The sequence below is a fragment of the Marmota flaviventris genome, chromosome 8 (genome assembly GCF_047511675.1).
Source record: "Marmota flaviventris isolate mMarFla1 chromosome 8, mMarFla1.hap1, whole genome shotgun sequence".
NCBI classification, from domain to species: Eukaryota; Metazoa; Chordata; class Mammalia; order Rodentia; family Sciuridae; genus Marmota; species Marmota flaviventris.
This window is the reverse complement of record NC_092505.1, coordinates 121,869,336-121,889,788: the sequence shown is the minus strand read 5'-3', so window position 1 is coordinate 121,889,788 and position 20,453 is coordinate 121,869,336. Positions and strand designations below refer to the sequence as shown.

The window sequence follows — 20,453 nt, the reverse complement described above, 5'->3', positions numbered from 1 at the left end:
CAAATCGTACAAGGGCAAGGAGCTCTAAATCATCAACCCTGAGAAGATATTCATTCAAAGGTGTGATGTGATGTGACTTACTGGTGAATTATAGTAAAAGCACCTATGATTTGAAATCTTCTTTAGCTAATTGTTTTTTGGGGTAGTAGTAAGCTCAGTTCTTTGTAGCAGTTGATGGTGTTTATATGCAGTTAAATAAATGAAACTTTAAAACATCATTTAGTCTTCTAAAATCATTAAAAAATTTAAAGTTCAGTAGGTTGGCAGAGCTTCGGGCCCTGGGGTACAGCACTGGAGTGTGTGCTGATAAGAGATGGGTTTCCTTCTCCTGTCGTGTAGATGTGGCGGCACAGTGGGAGCCATTCTGACATGTCCACTGGAAGTTGTAAAAACACGGCTACAGTCATCTTCTGTGACACTCTACATCTCTGAAGTTCAGCTGAACACCATGGCTGGAGCCAGCGTCAACCGCATCGTGTCTCCTGGACCCCTCCATTGCCTAAAGTGAGAGCACAGTACTTGTGATGCTTTTAGTCTGTTTTTCTGTGATTCCCATGTTTATATTCTGTCACGTTTTAAAAGATTTTTTTTTTACAAACTTAGTGACAGAAATAATTCATTAGAAATAATAATCCCTAATGGAATAGAATAGGTTTTACATAGTTAAAGTTGAGTTTATAACTGAAAACTTTGTGTGTCTCCCTTATCAGCTCCCTTGGATTTAATCTGTTTGAACTTAGTTCAGTAGTGTTTATTTTCTAGAAACAAATAAGCTCATTCATTGTGTTTACTTTTGCTACCAAAAGATTTCATCACACTTAACTTTTTCAAACTTGGTTGCTTAAGTGCATGAATAGGTAGAATAAAATGGTTAACAATTTTGAATTAAAATACCATGTTTACAGATAAATTCTTCTGATCGCTAAGTATTTTAATATGACCTTGATAGTTATTACCACTTAGTATTAAAATTTTTCCTTGATACATTTTTTTTTGTTGTTGTTGTGTTTTTCAATAGTTGTGCTTTCTCTTCTCACAGGAACTTTGGAGAATCCCTCTGGGCTCTGTTTTAGTTTCTCAGTTTTTTAAACCCAAAAGCTCTTTATGTATGATTTTTCAATCCTCATAGTAACCCAATAAAGAGATACTGTTTACCTTTATTTACTGTTGAAAATTTGGATGAATGAGAAAAATACTTTCTGGTCTCACAATTAGTCATCTGCCACCACTGGGTTCTGAATGAGAAGTCTGGCCTCAGCTCAGGTGCTTGCACTCAGCTGCCTTTTAAGAGATCTTAAGTATAGAGATGTTTGTGAGTCACTTAACTTACCTAGTCTGTTAACTCTGAATTAAAAAACCTCTCTGCTCTCTGTCTAGTCATTACAACCTCCTTATGTGGGGCATGGTGGTGTGTGCCTGTAATCCCAAAGACTCAGAGGTTGAGGCACGAGGATTGCGAGTTCAAGGCCAGACTTAGTAACTTAGCAAGCAAGACCCTGCCTCTAAGTACAAAGGCCTGGGAATGCAGCTCGGTGGTAGTAAAGTACCCTCATTTCAATCCCAGGACCAAAAAAGTGAATAAAGCAATGAGGTCTTTTATACAGTTAGTATTCTGTATAGGAAGTGTTAACTGAGTGGAGGGAGAAGTGATAGCAGTCAAAAACTCCAGTCCCCTAAAAGGTGTTAGGATGATAGATTTTTGCCATAATACTTCACTGGAATGGTTGGATTTCATCATACTGTAGTACTAAGTGTTTTGTTCAATATTGAGTAAAAGGCCTCAAAACCAGGAAGGAATTTACATTTCTAATTAAGAATTGAATTTCCTGTTAAAAATATTAAAATGAGAAGATTGAGATAAGAGTAGCATAAATATATAAAAGTCTTCTTTAGAAAAGAATCTGAATTGAGTTCTTTTTATTATTGCTAGTAAATTGATTGCCAGTCTTCAGCACTTTGTGCTATTTCTTGAAAAAATAGATTTTTATAAGTAAGGAAAACTAGACAGAAATGCCTAACATAATACAAACAGATTTAGGTTCTAGCTTTGCTATATAAAATAAATGAAGCACCAGACTTAGAACGTTTCTAATGTAATTTTTGTCTTTTTTAGGGTGATCTTGGAAAAAGAAGGGCCTCGCTCCTTGTTCAGAGGACTAGGCCCTAATTTAGTGGGGGTGGCCCCTTCCAGGTAAGAAAAATATAAATTCAGATTAAGTAGAATTATGGCAGTCTTTCTTGTTTCAGGGTATCTGGATTTAAATCATTTATATACAGTTAACTGCAGTTTTTAGTGTTTTGGGGAAATATTTTCTTTTTAAGGATTTTGGACATTAACCAGGACAAATTTACAAAGTAATGCTTGGTGGCAGGAAGTGGTACTGGGTGTTCGGAAAACTAGCAGAATTTCAGCATGTTAGAAATTAACAGTTGTGATATGAATGCAAAGGAAATGTTCATAATATAAGGTAAAAAGTATAGTATTTGTATCAAATTATCGATGCTCTTATAGTGGGGAAATAAAGAAGTATGACATAACATACCTAGAAGTTTGAGAAACATTGTTTCTAAATAAGAGTTGTAAATTTTTTAATTCCATGAATGGACCTGAGATTTCAGGTGTTGGAGGAGATATTCAAAGTTGAAAATAGGGAAGATAATATGTATATTTGTATTGGATCGAATAAGAGATGGTAAATTAGTAATGTTTGTTAAAAAAAAAAAAAAAATCTATAAATTCCCTTAGAGCTAGTGGCTATGTATTGAGTTCTCCCAGGACAATAATTATACCCTCTTAATGACCTTTGGGAGTTGGAAGAATTTTTTTCTTGTTGTGGGGAATTGAAAATCTATGCAGAGTTAAGGCCATAAACTACTGATACTTTGTAATAGGTGTTGGTGGTTTTTCTGAATTTAACTAAACCCGTTCATACATCTTTTAAAATTTTGTCTTTAGGAAAAATAAGCTTTTTAAAAATGCATCCCTTGAACCTAAGGGTATAATTAGAATATGTCTTTCAAATTTTTCTGCTTCAGATGCTACCCTATTCTGTACTCCACTTGAAGTTAGTGCTCCTTTCTGATTATACAAATAGAAGTTAAGCTTCAAAGAAACAAGATGGCATCTGTAGAATCAGAGAGCTATAAAGGGTTCAGGGCTTAGAACAGGATTGAAGAAAGGAATAGAAAGTCTAAAACAAGAAAATCTGTGCAGCATTGAAGGTCAGTAAGATGCCTACAGTAACTACCATAGTAAGGAAGGCCCAGTAAAGGGAGATCTGAACACAGTCAAGGTGGTAAGGATATCAGTGTGGGGTAATAGTGACCATCTGAAAGGTTACGCAGATTGCACCAGGCGGAGGTACAAAAGGACCTCTCAGTGAGATCATTGTGAAGCAGTCTTTGCACCAAGTTCAAAAGACAATAATTAAAGGAACTTAGCAATAAGAAAAAGAAAATTGGGAATTCTAAAACTAAGCCTTTTTTTTGGCTTCACTAACAAGCCAAACAAATAGTTCCATTTCCTATTAAAGAAGCCATAAAGATCTGGAATATTACTTTATCATTTCTCTGATGCCATTTTATCTTAGGTTGACTTCTTTCATGATGTAAGATGTACAAAGTTCCTATTTAGAATAAGCATGAGCACAACAGCTCTCTGAATCCAAATCTTGAACCAGATTCATGTCTAATTACTTACTGGATTTCAGCTTTTTTTTTTTTTTTTTTTTTTTTTTTAAGGAAATTATTCATTTTGCATCTTTCTTGTTTAAAAAAAAAAAAAAGCATTATAGCATCGAATTTGACTTTCCATCTTAAACATATTGTCTATTACCCTGTTCCCTTTCCCATACACTAACTTTCCTCATAGATAACCATCATTAACAATAGTTTGGTGTATAGCTTCCCAGTAATTTTTCTGGGTTATCATATGCATAAAAACTTATGTAAAATTAAATGTATAATTATCGCCTATATAAAATCGAGCTCATACTATTCAACCTAATTTGTGTTGAAGCTCTTTACATGTTCTGTGGGTGATATTTTCTTTTTTATTATATAGTATGACTGCCCCCTCATTAATAAGCATTCCCTCAGAGATGCACGTTAAAAGATTATTTTCAGATTTTAATATAAAAAAACAGTGTTGTGTAGCTGGGTGAAGTATTGCACACCTAAACCAAACTTCTCACGAGGCTAAGGCAGGAAGTTCATACATTCAAGAATAGCCTAGGCAACTTAAGAGCAAGGCTATAGCTCAGTGGTAGAGTCTTTGCGTACCACGTGCAGTTCAGTCCCCAGTGTGGTAGGGGGGAAAAGTAGTATTATAAATGTAGAACCTTTGAGTATTTAAGCAAGTATATTCTTTCAAGATGTTTACCCTGAAGTAGAACTTCTGCATAAAATGGCATATGCACATTTAAAACTAGAGGATACTGTTCATTTGCCTTCTAAAAAGGCATACCATATTTTTATTATCAAATAGTGAATCCGTTTTTCTTTTATCCACAATCTTACCAATTCTGGCTACTGTCCATCTTGTTAATACTTGCCAGATGAGCTAAATATGATTTTTTTTTTGTTTTAATATATCTTTGTTTAATTTTTGATGCAGCAGCACTCTCATTCTTAATACTTGACGTTTCATAGCTCTACTGTGAATTGCCTGAATGTATTCCATACTTATTTCCTCATTAGGAACTTTTTTCCCTTATTCATTTCTAGGAATGAGATGTTTATTCTACTTCACAATTTAGCATCAAGTGTATACTGTTTTTTTTCCTTTCTTATAAAGTAGAATTTTTTTTAATTGTTAATTTCCCTTTATCCTTAACCACATTTAAAAAGATGTAACAGTGAAACTTTCCATTTGTACTTATCTGTTCTTTATTGGATAGATAATTAGGACTGTTGAGAAATAGGATATAGGAAATAGAAAGCAAATAATTCTATGCCTGGAAAGTTAAACACTGGGGATGTAAAAAGTCAAAGTATGTTAATGGAAAATATTTACAAATTTAACAGAATGTTCACAAACGTTGACAAACACATCCCAATCTGATGGTGTGATTTCACTTGTGGGGCTGGGGTGTAGCTCAATGTAGAGTTCGTGCCTTTCATGCCTGAGGTCCTAGGTTCAGTCCCCAGCACTGAAAAGAAAAGAATACTGTGAACTATTCTGTATGTTATAGCTAAGACTATGCTATATTAAAACTTTTAGCAAGTACTTCAGTGATACTCTCCTTTCCCCACCAAAAAGTTACACTCAGTTGATACTCAGCTTAGTTAGGTGTACTTCTTTAGCCTTAGCCTTGCACAAACCTCACAATCATGCACGAGGTTTCCAAGCATAAAAGTCTTGTACAAATATTTGTACCAGTTAGTCAATTTCTTTTTCTTTTTTGGTACCAGGGGTAAACCCAGGAACACTTGACCATTAACTGAGCCACATTCCCAGCCCCATTTCTATTTTACTTAGAGACAGGGTCTCACTGAGTTGCTTAGTGTCTCACTATTGCTGAGGCTTGGTTTGAACTCACAATCCTCCTGTCTCAGCCTCCTAGCCGCTGGGATTACAGGCATGTGCCATGGCGCCCAGCTCCAGTTAGTCAATTTCTAAGAAGCATCAAAGTACTGGGTAGAGGATTGCTTAAGGATAGAAACTAGGAACTTTGCATTGGAGTTTGTCCTTTTTTTTTTTTTTAAATCAATACAGAAAGTATTTAAGGGTATTCACGTAAAACTGTTAATCTGATGTTACATGAGAATATGACTGATACTTGGTGTTTAGATTTTTCCATTCTGAGATTATGAAGGTAAATTTACATTTAAATCTTAAGAATTAGACAATGTGCTTATTGACAAATTTAAATTTTATTTTTAGAGCAATATACTTTGCTGCTTATTCAAACTCCAAGGAAACGTTGAATGGTGTGTTTGATCCTGATTCTACCCAGGTACACATGATTTCGGCTGCTGTGGCAGGTATGAATGTATAATACTAAAAGACTAAAAACTTTCTGAAACCCAGAGACTTAATACTGAATTTTGATGAGTTTATTTTGAAAAGTTAAGATGATTAGTGTGCTTTCACTGACTAGCATGTGCAAAGATGATTTTTATGTTTATTTGTATTAAACAGATTTGATTAGGTACATGGAAAATTTGTTGTAAATTGGCATTTTTGTCTTTAGGACTTTAAGTAATAAGATAGATAATATAATGTTCATATTGTTCTATAATTTACTGAATGTTTAGTATTTACTTTTAACAATTTTAAGACTCCAACCATAATTACGCTATAAGTTACAGAGCTGTAATTTATTCTTCTCTCCTCAATTTCTGTTAGTGCCTTTTCCCTTTTTGCTGCATGTTTTGGCTTCTGTCTGAAATGTGCCGGCAATTCTTGGTAAAGTATTCATTTTGTCCTGTGCTCAAATGCTGAGATTTTTGTGAGTGATGTATATAATTCAAGCAGTTACTATAATGTATGTATTTTTTAAAATATATTTATCATCCCACATAAATGAGACTAGATACTACCAGAAATTTAGACACTGGCTGTGTGGACATGCTTGTTATAGAAATGTTTCCAGGAACTCTTCTGTCATCATTGATGAGTATATATGATTCTGAATTAAAACAGTTGGCCCCAGGTCTGTGCACTGCCTTAAAAATAAACTATGGGAGATTGGTTTGACCAGTCTGGTTCTGGAATCATTTGCTGCCATGCATGTTAGACAAAGCCATGAAGTTTGGTTCTGAATAGAAATTTTCTAAGTTTTCTGAGATTTGTTGCATATTTAACTATATTTTATATTTCCAAATTATGCTGTGGCTTTATAAAGTGGACTGTAGCCACTTTTATCAGCTGATGATCAGTAAATAGAGTGTCAGTTATGTGCTTAATAATGAGTGCCTTAAACTGTTAACCATTTTCTGTTTAGAAATAAATTGGATCAATTTGAACCACATATTTAATCAACTAAGTGTAAGTTTGAAATACTAATTTCTGAAAGGTTGGTAGTCTTTACCATATAATAAATCTAGCATATACCTACATATTGTTTTCAAGCCTTTCCATATTTAGCTATTTTTGATTGACTGTTGAAGTTTAAAAGTTGGAAGGGACAACAAAGTTAACAATCAAGATAGTGCATACTTTGATTTACCAATAAGGAGATCTTGGGCAAGTTAGGTAAATATATGAGCCTCTTGACCTCATCCATGGAGTGTTGATGTAGACAGACTTGGATTTTGAGAAATAGTTCTTTTATGATAAAGATTATCTAGTTAAAACTAGAATTATTTTTTAATGTACGTTTTACAGATGTTGAATATATGGATATGATTTTCCCCCTACAAATTTTGAGTATAAGGTAAAAGTTAGTGGCAGTGATAAACCTAATAACTATTGGGTTAGGTTCTTTAAGAATATATTTCTGGCTTACCAGTGTATATGATTTTCATTTTTAACCCCAGAAAATTATTTTAAAAAATGTTAAAAATGTTGCCTTTTTGAAAAAAATTGAAATCAAGAAAGTAGATAAACATTGCTTTGAATGTTTATAATATCAGTATTACAAATTAAGAGGTTCAGAATATCTTTTTTCACTGAAGCACCTTATTTCATTAAAATAGCTCACCAGAATTTACTATTATGTATTTGTATCACATTGCAAAGAAATTCAGTAAAATTGTCATTTTGTACTTTTTTCTCAAATGGGTACAAATATTAACTCAGGTTGTTTTTTATCTATACATTGATACTGTTTGCCAATTTGAATTCCTTGCATTTTAGCAAATTGATAGTCATGCTTGTTCAGAGACTATTGCACTATACACTTACTGTGTAATTTTAAGATATATTTATTTGCAGTTACATTGTTCTGAGAATTATGCTTTCAGAGTTTCCTTGCACTATTCATGAGCTTTAACATTTTAGCATTACAATTTTAGGGTTTTTTTGTTTTTTTTTTAATAACTACATCCTGAATGGTTCAGTGCAGACTCATTAAGGTAGCCTTTTGCCCCCTTCATTCTTAAAATAATCTAGACCAGAGTGCTCTGAGTTTTCTTCAGGATCATTTTTAGAGGTCTAACTGAATGATTTTGGAGTGTGAAATACTTAGAGATATAGTCATGTGAAAAAACAGGTTTTTAAAAATTGACTATTCAAGGAAAAAAAGCTAACCTTGTCACTTTTCGTATCAAAAATGCACTAAAAATAGGTAATTCAGCATTTTTCCTGGAAATTTTTGCAACACCAATTAGCATTCATGTTAAGGATTTTAGTAAGGCACTGTTCACTTAATTTTTATTCCAAGTAACCTCTGGTTTCATTTTTATCAACTCAAAACATTTAATTTATTTTATATAACATTTAATTTATCTACTGAAACAATTAAAAGGTCAATTAAAGTGAATCTTTTCATTTGTTTTAGTGTTACAGGTGAATGCTGTAAGAATTTTTAAGTCTGTAAAATATACCTATAAGTTTTCATGTATTAAATAAAATTTCCAATTATGAGGATATTTAATCACACTAAGTAATGTTGACTTTTCTTAATGTTTTACCTGCTATTTTTCCTTCTACATACGACCTTTGTCAGAGTAAGTTTATTTTAGCTATTAAGGATATCTGTCTTATGTGTGTGTTTTATTAAAATGAGCTTGAACATCCCTCTGTATACACCTAAGCACATGTGTATACAACAAAATCATTAAATTTCTCCTTTCTTTATGGTAAATTTCTTAAATTACTCAATTTTAAATTTTTAAAAAAATCTGGCATGAACATATAATAGATAGCCCTATAAATGTAAATGAAATGAATTCAAGATATATTTTTCTGTTTGACTTATAGTTCATTACTAAAGGTTAAATTTTTACTCATTAAATACAACTTTTGTCTTGCATATATAAAATATTTTTAAATAATATTTGTCCGTGGCAAATTATTTAGCCAAATGGATACTTGGACAGATGTTTTGTCTGTTTTTATGTAAATATTTTTCCTGTTTTCTGTTTTGTAGAACACAAGAAATTAAGTACAAAATAATCCAAAATATTCCATAAGTATGGATGTGCAATATTACTGGCTAGAGTGCAAAAAGTGAAAGGTACTATTGTAGCAGCATATACTTTATTTTATTAAAAATATATAATATACATATAAATAGTTCTAAAATAAAGTTAGTTGAATATTCTGGTGGGGTTTTATTTTTATTTTTTTAAAGATTTACTAACTAGGTTGATTGTTAAAAGAATAGAAAATTGTGTTTTCAGCTGTTAATCATGGTAGATAATAATGGTAGGAAAATGGAATGTGATAATCCCCTCTGAATATTTGTTTTTAGATTCCCAATTGACAAGGTTAGCATTTTTTTCTAAGACCAAAATTGGTTTCTTTTAGGTAAGTATTTGGACTCAAACTACTACAGATGGCAGGATTTTCAGTACTCGGTGCATTTTTATAAATAAAATGGCCCATTTTGATATTTCTTTCTTTTTTTTAACTTGACTTTTTCAAAAAGGTTAGCTCTCACAGTAAATATTTCTCAAAATCCTTCCAGTGGGATTCAATTTGTACACGTGTTTCTGATGAGGTCACTGCTTGTTGTTATGATACAGAAAAGCCTGTGTCTATTTTAGGCATTTACTGTACATTTCTCCCGAGAAAAGAGTGAGATCGTGTCATCTCATGCTCCCCATCCGCAGGTCACTTCCTGTAGAAATATGGACTAACTTAAACCTCGTGAGTACTGATCTGAGCATCTCTTGCAGCCTCTAGTATAAGAAACACACCCTGGGATTTTATAGTAGCTGTGAAATGAATAGAAGGCGGGAAATGAATTTTTATTTCCTGAATTTGTGTATGCATTATTGAGTATTTTATAAAAATTTAATTCAGATCCCTTAATAATCCTTCTAGAAGGAAGAATGGGGTATGTTTCAGTCGTCATGTAATCCTGGGGTCTTTAGCTTGGCTATAACAGCCCTGACTTCCAAAGAATTTGGTAACAGTATATATTCATAGTTGTAAATGATATCATAATGCCCTATAACTTTAGATAAAATAGTTCACTTACTAAGCATAACATATTTAAAAGTGGTTTTCATTCTCTTGTCTGTCAATACTTAGCTTACTATTCTTCTGCCAAAAATAGTGATCTTAATGCCACGACTTTCCAAATAAATGCAGGATACAATATATTAGCTGTTTTAGTTTTAATTACTTAAAAAAAAATACTTTTTATAAGGTTCTTTTTAGGACAGTACATGAGTTTTGTTTTATAGAGTTAATTGAAATAAAATGAATTACTGAAAATGCAATACTACAGGTATCACTCACTTAATGAAATAAACATTTTCAGCAGATTTATTGTATGTGAAATTTGTTTATCTGGTTTTTAATTGGTATACACTATCAAATGGAATCTTACATGGGGCAACATGTTTTTAAAACTGCATTTAAAAACCTTTTTAAGACTATCTAATAAAACACTAATCACCCAGCTAACAGTATGGCAGTTGTATTGACACCTTGCTTTAACTAACTGGAGCAGTACTAATCCTTCTTAAACTACAAATGGATCCCTCCTATAGTTTTAAGTCTATTTTAATGTTTTACTAGGTGCTCCACATTAATATAAGTTAGCATAAATTGTCACAAAACTAAAAAGCAAAATAAGAATAGGTAGTTTCTAAATTTCAGGATCACCATTCCCAGTAACCTTGTGTGTGCTTATCTTAAAAGTAGTAGGAAGATTGTTTAGCTTTGTCTGGTCGTATGTAATTCTAAGTTAATAGTAAACTTTTGTTTTCTTCCATTTGTTTCATTTTTTTTCTAATTAATAGATTTTTCTAGATTTAGTTTAGCCTAGTAATTTCTAATTAGTTCATTATTTTTGGTTAAGAAGAAGTAATAGCATAAGACTCAAATACCATCCAGTTTTAAACTGGTAAAGGATTAATAACTAAAAGCCTGTGGGTTGTGCCTAGATTCTTTATTCAACTCATAGTTTGAATGCTGGAAGTTAGGCTAGTATCTTTATTAAGAATTCATTCTAGTTATTGGGAGAATTGAGATAGAATAATTATAGTAAGTATAGCTTACTATTGTAGTCATTTTAAGGGATCAGATAATATTTCCTCACCTGAATTTTCATATGACCTTTTATATGGGTTTAATTTGTGCCTGGAAATGAGTTTTAGTTAAGTGAGCAATACCTGTTGTTTGCTTTCTGACATTGTCTACTAATATGCACAGATAATAATTTTAAAATAATATTTTGAGCCCTAAAATTTTTAATTTATAGTAATATTTATAAATATTTATGTATATATACATATTTAAATGTGTTTTTTTTTTCCCCAGTCTAAAATTTGGGGAATTTTGTGTCTTGGAAAAAAATATTATTGGCAAAAACTTGGGTACTAAGTTTATATTTTTAGAATAGAACTTTTACTTAAAAACTTTGGTGTTCATCTTTTCAAATGAAATATAATAAATTAAATGAAAATTTTTACCTAGGCTATTGAGTTTTTCTAAATTTGATGTAAGAATTCCCAGTTTTAGGCTTTTCAAGTTCAATAAGCAGGTAGTTTTTCTTAAAATTTTTAAGAATGATCAGTAATTACCATCTTGAGTAATGTATTCTGTTGATTTTTGCTGTTGAACAGCTTTTCACTTAAGGAGCCTTTATCTCACAAACATTTAGCTAATATAAATATTTAAGAAAGAAGAATCAGATTCTTATTTCAGAAGTAAGAATCATTAAATTGGGGTTTGATCAGAATATGGATGTTTGATTGCTTAAAAATTATGGTTCAAATATCTTTAGTTTCACCTTTTTAGTTAGAAAAATGAGGTTCAAAGAAGAAGAAAACATTGAATAACTTTGTTTTCAGTTAAGCCAGATCATGCAAGAAAAATATTTAAACTAGTCTGATTCATAGTTTTCTGTTTTTTCCTTTCACCAAGAATATATTCATACAAAGAATCTCTTATTGAAAAATGTTTGTGGCAACAACTGTTCAATTCTAAATTTTTATTAGTTTAATTCTGATTGATGCTTCTAAAATCATTGGTCCCATTCTAGTTTTATGTTCATGTATATAATATTAAAAGCATGTAAGAGAAATAGAGAACTATATAATTCTTATAAATTATTAAAGGAATTATTCAACCAAATTTTATTCCAGTTACCTTCTTTCTTAAATAGATTTAATTGGAACATCCCTTTGTGTAACATCTGCCTATTTATAGTGTTAGAACAGTGTGTTAAGGGAGAAGTAAAATTTGAGTTAGCTATTATCTCACATAGACAGGAGAAAAGAATCTTATGAGTCCAAATTTAGCTTTGTAAACAGTTTAGTAAATTTATTTTGCATATGTAGTTACCCATAGTAACTTTGAAAGCCAAGAGCAGTTTATGATTTGTTCCACCTTATATAATATTAATTTTTAAAACAAATCATTCCTAAATATTTTACAGCATTTTTGTTCCTAAAGTGCTTATATTAAGTATGTGAAATATAATACCATCTTGCTAAAAATAATGTGCTTGACCTGCTAGCATTTGATAGAAAATATTAAAACAGTTAAGATCCTTAGATATATTTCTCCATATAAGTTTTCGAATTTAAGGGCCAGTTGAGTAAATGTAGCTTGATGTAAGTAGTTCTGTAATGTTTGTGTATATGATCTTAAATGTAAACATAAAATGTGAATACCCTGTTTTGTGTAGATGAAGCAATCTTTATAAATTCCCATCATCAAGATTGCAGTTTGTGTGCTGCTGTTTTTCCCAAACTAGGAAGATGTCAAAGAAAAGATATACACGAGCCTAGAAACTTACTGCTCCACAAATCGTAATTTTCTACCTAGAATTGAACCACCTTAGGGGCTACCCTTCTGCATAATAGTTCCTACTTAATACTTTAGTGTTAAAGTAACTTAGAGCTACCTTCTACCCTGACTTTATTCGGTATCTCTGAAAGTGAGAGGGAAGTTTCAATTTGTAACTCTGAACTTTTGAGTTTCGTATGTGTTTAAGTGTATGAAAAGTAATCTGTCCTATTAACCCTAACAGAAACCTTACCTCTGTCATACCATTATTTTAACAGTATTAGTAAGTATGTTTGTAGAAAGTATTCATGGAGCCAAATAAGTCTTTTCTGTTAAATGAATAAAAATATTAGTAAATACTGCCATTTATGTAGAACTTATTTTGAACATATTGATCTGTGACAAGAATCACACCCCCAAGTAGCTGTTCTAGAGTGCATGCTTCGTAGCCTAGAAAAAAGTTTCTGTGTGTTTGTCTGTAGCATTGGGTTTCTGCATTCAATTTAGGCAATAGACAGCGCAGGCATTCTGGGTAGGTTGGAGGAGAGCACTTTACATATAATCAGATTTTACTCTTAAAAGAATCTTTTGTTAAGGTCAGAATTTGAGAATTTGTGTAGATTGTAAGGTCAGATAGATGTTCATGATTATATGAATTTGTAAAATAAAAGTGTAAAATATCAATTATTAGTTTAAATACTTATAGAACATATCAATTAATAGTTTAAATACTTATAGACATTTTCTCTAATTATAGTCATAATTAAAGATCCTTAAAGTTAATCGTGTCTTCATCTTTACTGGAGTTCATTTTAAACGTGTTTGTTTAGGTTTTACTGCAATCACGGCAACCAACCCCATTTGGCTTATAAAGACTCGGTTACAGCTAGATGCAAGGTATGTTAATTCTTTAAAATAAAATTTAAAAGTATTTAATATTTTCTACAAATTTACGTCAGTAAGATTTCAGTGCCAGCCATTTCATTTTTTTTTCTCCTTATTTCCTTTTTCTGTTGAACTTTTTATTTTGTTTTGTTCCATGTTGAAACTTAAGTCTGCTGTCAGAAGCAAGTCTTTCCTTCCATTGCATTAAGGAAATTGTGTTGAGAACAGTTCTGAAGAAGTGCTTGATGACTCTATAGGTTCTCATTTACCATTTCCTGGAATACTAATAAGGCTATTGCCTTTAAGTGGTCGTGGGGCATTTGATGCTCACCCACTCACTTCTTGGGGATGGTCTGGGTGGAGATGGAAGAACTACAGATGCACAGAAACTCAATTATACAATTTTCTTTGTAGTGTACTGTCATCATAAATATCTCATCGTTGTCAGATATTTAAGTTACTTGGAACTGGAATTAATACAGTGTGAGGGGTTTGGTTTTGGGGTTTTTGGGGGACTTGTTTTTATCTTGAGCTGCATTCAGAGTATCTGGTTCCTGTTGGAGTTTCTTGGTTATCCTCACTACCTGAACTCTAGTGAGGAGGGTGTGAAACTATAGAATCAATGAAATATATTTTGCATTCAGTAAATTAAGCTATTTACATGTTATGCATCTAATATGATAAATTTGGGACAAAAGATAGGAAATACGAAAGATACATGTATTTTTAAAATTCTGATTTCCCTTATGAGTTAAAGAAGACCATTCTTTACTAGAATGGCATGTTTTTACTCTGTTTCATTTACTTTATTTAAAAAACCTATATACAGTGTCAATATTTTTCCTTTCAGGAACCGTGGGGAAAAGCGAATGGGTGCTTTTGAATGTGTTCGTAAAGTGTATCGGACAGATGGACTTAGAGGATTTTATAGGGGCATGTCTGCTTCATACGCTGGCATATCAGAGACTGTTATCCATTTTGTTATTTATGAAAGTATAAAGCAAAAACTACTGGAATGTAAAACTGCTTCTGTGATGGAAAATGGTGAAGAGTCGGTGAAAGAAGCATCAGATTTTGTGGGAATGATGCTAGCTGCTGCCACCTCAAAAACTTGTGCCACAACTATAGCATATCCACATGGTAAGAACAGTTGAGTCTCTGTGAGTAAACTCTGTTAGATCAGAAACATTTTCCTACCCCAGCTCGCAGCATCTTTAGAATCTGTGGGATTTTACTTAATTACAGTACAACAGAATGCAGTTCTTGGAGCTTACAGTGGGACTAAAGCTAAGTAACATGAGGTATAAGCAGGTATGTGCTGTCGGACAGGAGCTGTGAGTCAGTCGTGCTCCAGCTCCAGAGGCAAATTTCAGCCACACTTAGCCCCAGCAAGGTGTCTTTGTACTGCTTTGTTAAATCTTTTTTGTTTCTCACTGTATCTTTCTGTATCCATTTAGCTCCATTTCCTATCCTGCTTCTTAACAGTTTTATCCTTAACTCTGTGTCTGTTTATCTAATATACAACTGATAGTTGGTGTACATGATTTTAGCTATGTTAGGAAATGGGTGTTACCGAAATGTGACTGGTTTCAGTAAGCTACATGTTAAAAGTCAATATCCTGAGAATGGGAAAAGGACATTAATGTGCTCAGTATTGTGAGAGTGTAAAGATACAATAATATTTAAATAAGATGATTTTCTTTCTTTCCTAAACAGAAGTTGTAAGAACAAGACTACGTGAAGAGGGAACAAAATACAGATCTTTTTTTCAGACACTGTCTTTGGTTGTTCAAGAAGAAGGTTATGGATCTCTCTACCGTGGTCTAACAACCCACCTGGTGAGACAGATTCCAAACACAGCCATTATGATGGCCACCTATGAATTGGTGGTCTACCTACTCAATGGATAGCAGCAAAGGCTGCCACACTACAAAGAGGGAAGACCAAAAAGATTACAGTGGACCATGGAGTAGCAAAGCCAGCATGGTGGACAGAAGGAAAGTAGTTGGGAACATGTAACTGTGCCTCAGCAGCAGTGTGATTGAGGTGGTAACCATGTCACATTACTTAGTCTCTCAGTAATGTGAACAATCCTTGGCTACCCTTGAGGAAATGCCTTTAGAAGCACTCCTTCTCAAAATTGCCATTTTCTCTACCATGTCCACAAGATGCAGTTGTGTTTGTTGAGTAATGGCATTCAGAGTGTAGTGTTGTTCCATCAGCATTTTTTCAGTCTCTAAACAAAGCCATCCCTAATTATATACTGTACTACAACTATCCAAAGATATAGTATTTGACAGTCATAATTTCTAACTTCTGGCATTTAATCCCTATAATACTGTAGAATAATAATAATAGATAGATCCTGAGTATTATTTTCCCATTTTCCTGAGAGGACCTGGCACAGTATTTTAAATTTAACTATTTGGCATCAATAGTTAACTGTTATTGACAACCAATGAAATTGTGTCTAAATACCTTGTGTACTTTTAGCATTAAGATGTTTTGGTTTCCACGACTAACCGGTGCTTGATGTTGAGCATAATGTGGACTTTAAATTGTTAGAATATCAAACTCACAGTAGTTTGGCAAAATAAACTAGTAAAACATTAATTCTTGGCCATTTCAATGACTTGAATGTGTCTTCAAATCTTACCTAATTTTATGGTACATGAATGAATGCAAATGCCTTTTCAGTAATTTACTTGTTATGGACTTGAATTAAGTATCACTTAGTTAAATAGAAAATTTTACTACTTCTGAATCTTTCTCTACTTGCTATCACTTTAAGAATCTAAACCTTTGAATCATTTCCAGATCTGTATAGATTAGATTTATTTGTAGAGAAAATGGTAATTTTCAGTTTTGCCCTTATGAGTTTTTTTTAAAGCTGATATTAATGTGGGACAGTATAAACATTATAGAAGAGGAGCCCTCTGATTCAGAAGGTAATGATCTTAATTGACTTAGAGTTTATAAATGAACAGTTACTTCTGATGGAAATTTATTCTGTCCTATTTTCTCGAATGGTCTATCATAGAAAGATTCAAGTTAGAGTGAAATATGTTGACAGGATGTAACTTTTAAATTTTGCTATTAAGTAACCTGCACCTTTTAAGACTTTAAATGTGTTCTATATATGGCCCTTATGAGATGTCTGCTGTTATACCATGTCAAGGGACTTTTGCCTATGGATGTTGCTATACTGGTTTATAAAACTTCTACAGTTGAACTCCAGTGTGGTCCTCAGTTCAGTCTACCTTAACTTGACATTTTGTGCAATGGCTTTATCTTAAGAATGACTCCTTGTGAATGCACTTTGTGGCCTTGGGGGTGGGGAGGGAACAAGAGAGGAGAGAATTTCATGTTAACTTTTTTTGTTGTTGTTTAAATATTGGTCTTAGGGAGAAACAGTGTTCATAACATTTTTCTGGGTTTTTGTTTTGAAGGTCTAATAATGTGTTTAAGCATTCTTCATACCCTGCAGTGCCACAACATTATGGAAAAGCAACATGTCATTGCAATTTTTTTTTTTTCCACCAATGAAGCTCTCTTGAATTCTCCTACTTAACTTCCTTGTAATCAGCAGTAACTGGATATTTTTGAGGTGCTCAGTTGGAATTTAAAATATTCCAATCTATTTGGAGACCAAAGGCAAATTCAGTTTTGTTACCTTTTGTTATTTAACATTTTTTTTAATTTTAATTTCTGCTTTGACATTTATAGTGAGGAACATACTAAGCTCTCTCCCCACCAGAAGAATACCCCAGAGGTTCTAACTTAAAATGAGAGAAGGTCTCATTCCATAATGTTTGCCTTTTCAGTGCCATTTATACTGCCTAATACAGTGCCATTTGCCTTGTGAAGATCCATAAATAATGTGTTGAATGTAGGACACACTCCCTAGTCTTACTGATCTCAGTGCCCCACAAATGAAGAATGACATGAAAACCAGCAGCTAAGGAACATCTCATTTTGTTATAGCAAATTCATAACAAGTGTCCTTCGAGGATGGTATTCTATTTCTGTTTATATTTAGCAAGCAAAACTTACATTGACCTTTCGTGCATTATATCAGCTTTTAAAGTGCATATTATGTGTGTACTAGAAGGAAAAGATTTTCAAGTCTTGGGCTGCATTTGTGCAACAACTAGGAAGGAGCAATGAAGTCTGGTTTTTCCCCTGAGTACATTCTGCCATAGTTTACACTAGGACAGATAATTCAAAAAAGAAAACTACATATGAAAATTGCTTTAGTGCAATTAAAGTTGATTTTTTAATCTATTCTAATGTTTAAAGACAAAGATGTTAATCAGCATTGGACTTTTTAAAAACTTTCATCTGTTTTCTATCAGAACTTTTTAGATTTGTTGTTGTTGTTGTTGTTTGGTAGGAGATCATTAGCACTCCAGATTGGTCTGTATTTTATTACAGAATCTTCTCAGAAATTGAATTGAATTTCTTCAGGTTCAGGCAGTAGGTACTGAAAGCTTATGCTCATAGAGCAGCCACTCCCAGAAAGAGTTTGCTATGTTTCGCAGTCCAAATCTGAGACCACGGTGCCACCCCTGTGGTTGTGAGTACCATACAGTGCTTTCAATTCCAGGGGAAGAATCTACAGGAAACCTCCGTCTTGGTTCTGGTTATGTAACTTTGTAGAACCAACCTTACTAGAATAGGCCCAAACTGATTAGTAACTTTGAAACCAAAATAGAATATCATGAGGTTATTTAATCCAACCTTTTGTCTCATACCTAATGTGTACTGTGGAGTAGCATTATTTTAGGACCAGCAGAATCAGGGTTGTAATAAATTAGTCCCTCTTCCAGAATCCCTCGTGCCTGTTTTTGTGGTTTACATGCTCTTCTACCCAAATGTAGTAATTGTAGGGACCCTTTGGGACTGATTCATACTATAGGAGAAAAAGGCTGACTGTACTAATCATGACTTTAACATTCCTAGGAATATAGTCATTTCTGAATGGTGTAAATTGAAAGGAATTTTAATATATGAAGTACAGTATGCTTTCTGTTTTTAACTCTCTATCATTCTCTTATATTTCCCGTTAGTCTGTACATTGATTTTATGCTACTCCTTTTAGGAACTGAAAAATTCTAGTCCTACTCAGTTATGTTAATAAACTTTTGAATGTGTACCCCATTGTATGTGAACAATTAAATTATGACCTATCTGCCACCGCTAACACGTCAACTTTTAAAGAGTTGGTAACTTTTGCCCATTTATGTGAGTTTTGCTCTTCTTTCATTTATGTACATGGCTGTAAATTATGTGCATATATTCTGTATTTATGTTAACTAGCTTTTACTTGAATTGTTAAAATTTAAAAAAATTAAACTATGCTTATGAAATTGTGGTGACTTTGTTTCTGTTTGGCATGGTGAAACTAGAATCACGTGTTAATAGGACTGTCCTGTGTGTAGAACCAAAGTGCATTGTCAATTTGAAGTGAAACTTGACCATTCAACACACCTTTTTTTGAGGCACCTTCTGTCTGCTAGACCTAATAATATCGTTAGGAATCAACAGGTCAGATAACCCAATTCCCTCATGGTTTGGTAAGAATATCTATTCTTGGATATTTTCCACAGTCCAGTGTTTTTCATGTATCAAAATAGAATCAGTTTACCCAGAACATTTTTAAGAAATTGGAGTCTAGGTTATTGGATTTATGACCCTAGGTTGTAACATTTTTAATTTTTTTGTTTGTTTAATTCTAGCTTTTAGGAAAGTTAAAGATATTAAAAATATAAAGCTGAGAACTTGTTAGAATAACCAAATGAATCCATGTTAGGTTGAACTATAACTAACACATTTTATCATGATGTTTCTTTTTTCAGTTTCCTTGAATTTACGCAACAAACGTTACTCAGTCTTATAGGCAAGGACACATTTCTTATCTCAAGATTAATTAAGTTGAAATGTTCATTCTACTAGTGAATGTAATGACACTGACAAGTCATGCTTGGTTGGTGTGGTCTAGCCCCCTCCAAGTTTAAATTTGTTTGTTCGTTACTGAATGACCTATGACAGGAATGACTTGGGAGATCATGGTTTTTTTATAGTTCAAGTGTGACATCTGTACAACTTATAAAACTAAGGCAAGTAAACAAAGTAGTTAAATGATGTCCTTTTTTCCTTTCTTTTTATACCAACCAGCAAGCAGTCTTGATATGTATTGAATCAATCAAAATGTGTGTGTGTGGAGTGCTGTTTATACAGTGGTTCTGTGTGATTTACTAACAGCCTATAGATGGTAGACAGGGGGGGTGTTCATTGCAATTGGACTTTTCAAATTGGAGCTCGAGTCTATCCTGTGCATACTGTTCTCAGTGGTGCTTAAGATGACATTAGGACAATATTTTTTAAGACTTCATTTAAAGGAAAGATCTGTAGGAATTGGCACAGAGTGAAAGCATATTAGGGAGTAATGAGAAATAGAACTGAAAATGTAAACTGGGACAGTGAGAATTGCCTTCGGACCTGCCCTCTGTAGACCTTCAATGAAGTATTGAAACAACCAGGAACCACTGGAGTTTTCCCCAAAGGGCAAAACATGACATCAGGGAAAGTCAGTATTAGCAAAAATTAGGCTGTTTTGTGGAAGATGATCTAGCTCTGTATTTTATAGAGTTAATTCTAGAAGGATCTAGAGAGGTTGCATGGGGAAATAGCATTTTAACCATGCTTTGAAACA

At 32.9% G+C, this 20,453-nt stretch overlaps 1 protein-coding gene across 1 annotated transcript in view; it reads left to right on the top strand.

The window, feature by feature from the left end:
- Nucleotides 1-19,107, top strand: part of Slc25a36 (solute carrier family 25 member 36) — a 32,297-nt gene extending 13,190 nt beyond the window's left edge. The window contains exons 2-7 of the mRNA XM_027933809.2: nt 340-504; nt 2,114-2,191; nt 5,885-5,985; nt 13,684-13,750; nt 14,589-14,878; nt 15,455-19,107. Of these exons, the coding sequence (XP_027789610.1) occupies nt 340-504; nt 2,114-2,191; nt 5,885-5,985; nt 13,684-13,750; nt 14,589-14,878; nt 15,455-15,648 (895 nt within the window). The 3' untranslated portion in view covers nt 15,649-19,107. The remainder of the gene's footprint in view (nt 1-339; nt 505-2,113; nt 2,192-5,884; nt 5,986-13,683; nt 13,751-14,588; nt 14,879-15,454) is intronic.
- The last annotated feature ends 1,346 nt before the right edge of the window (nt 19,108-20,453 follow it).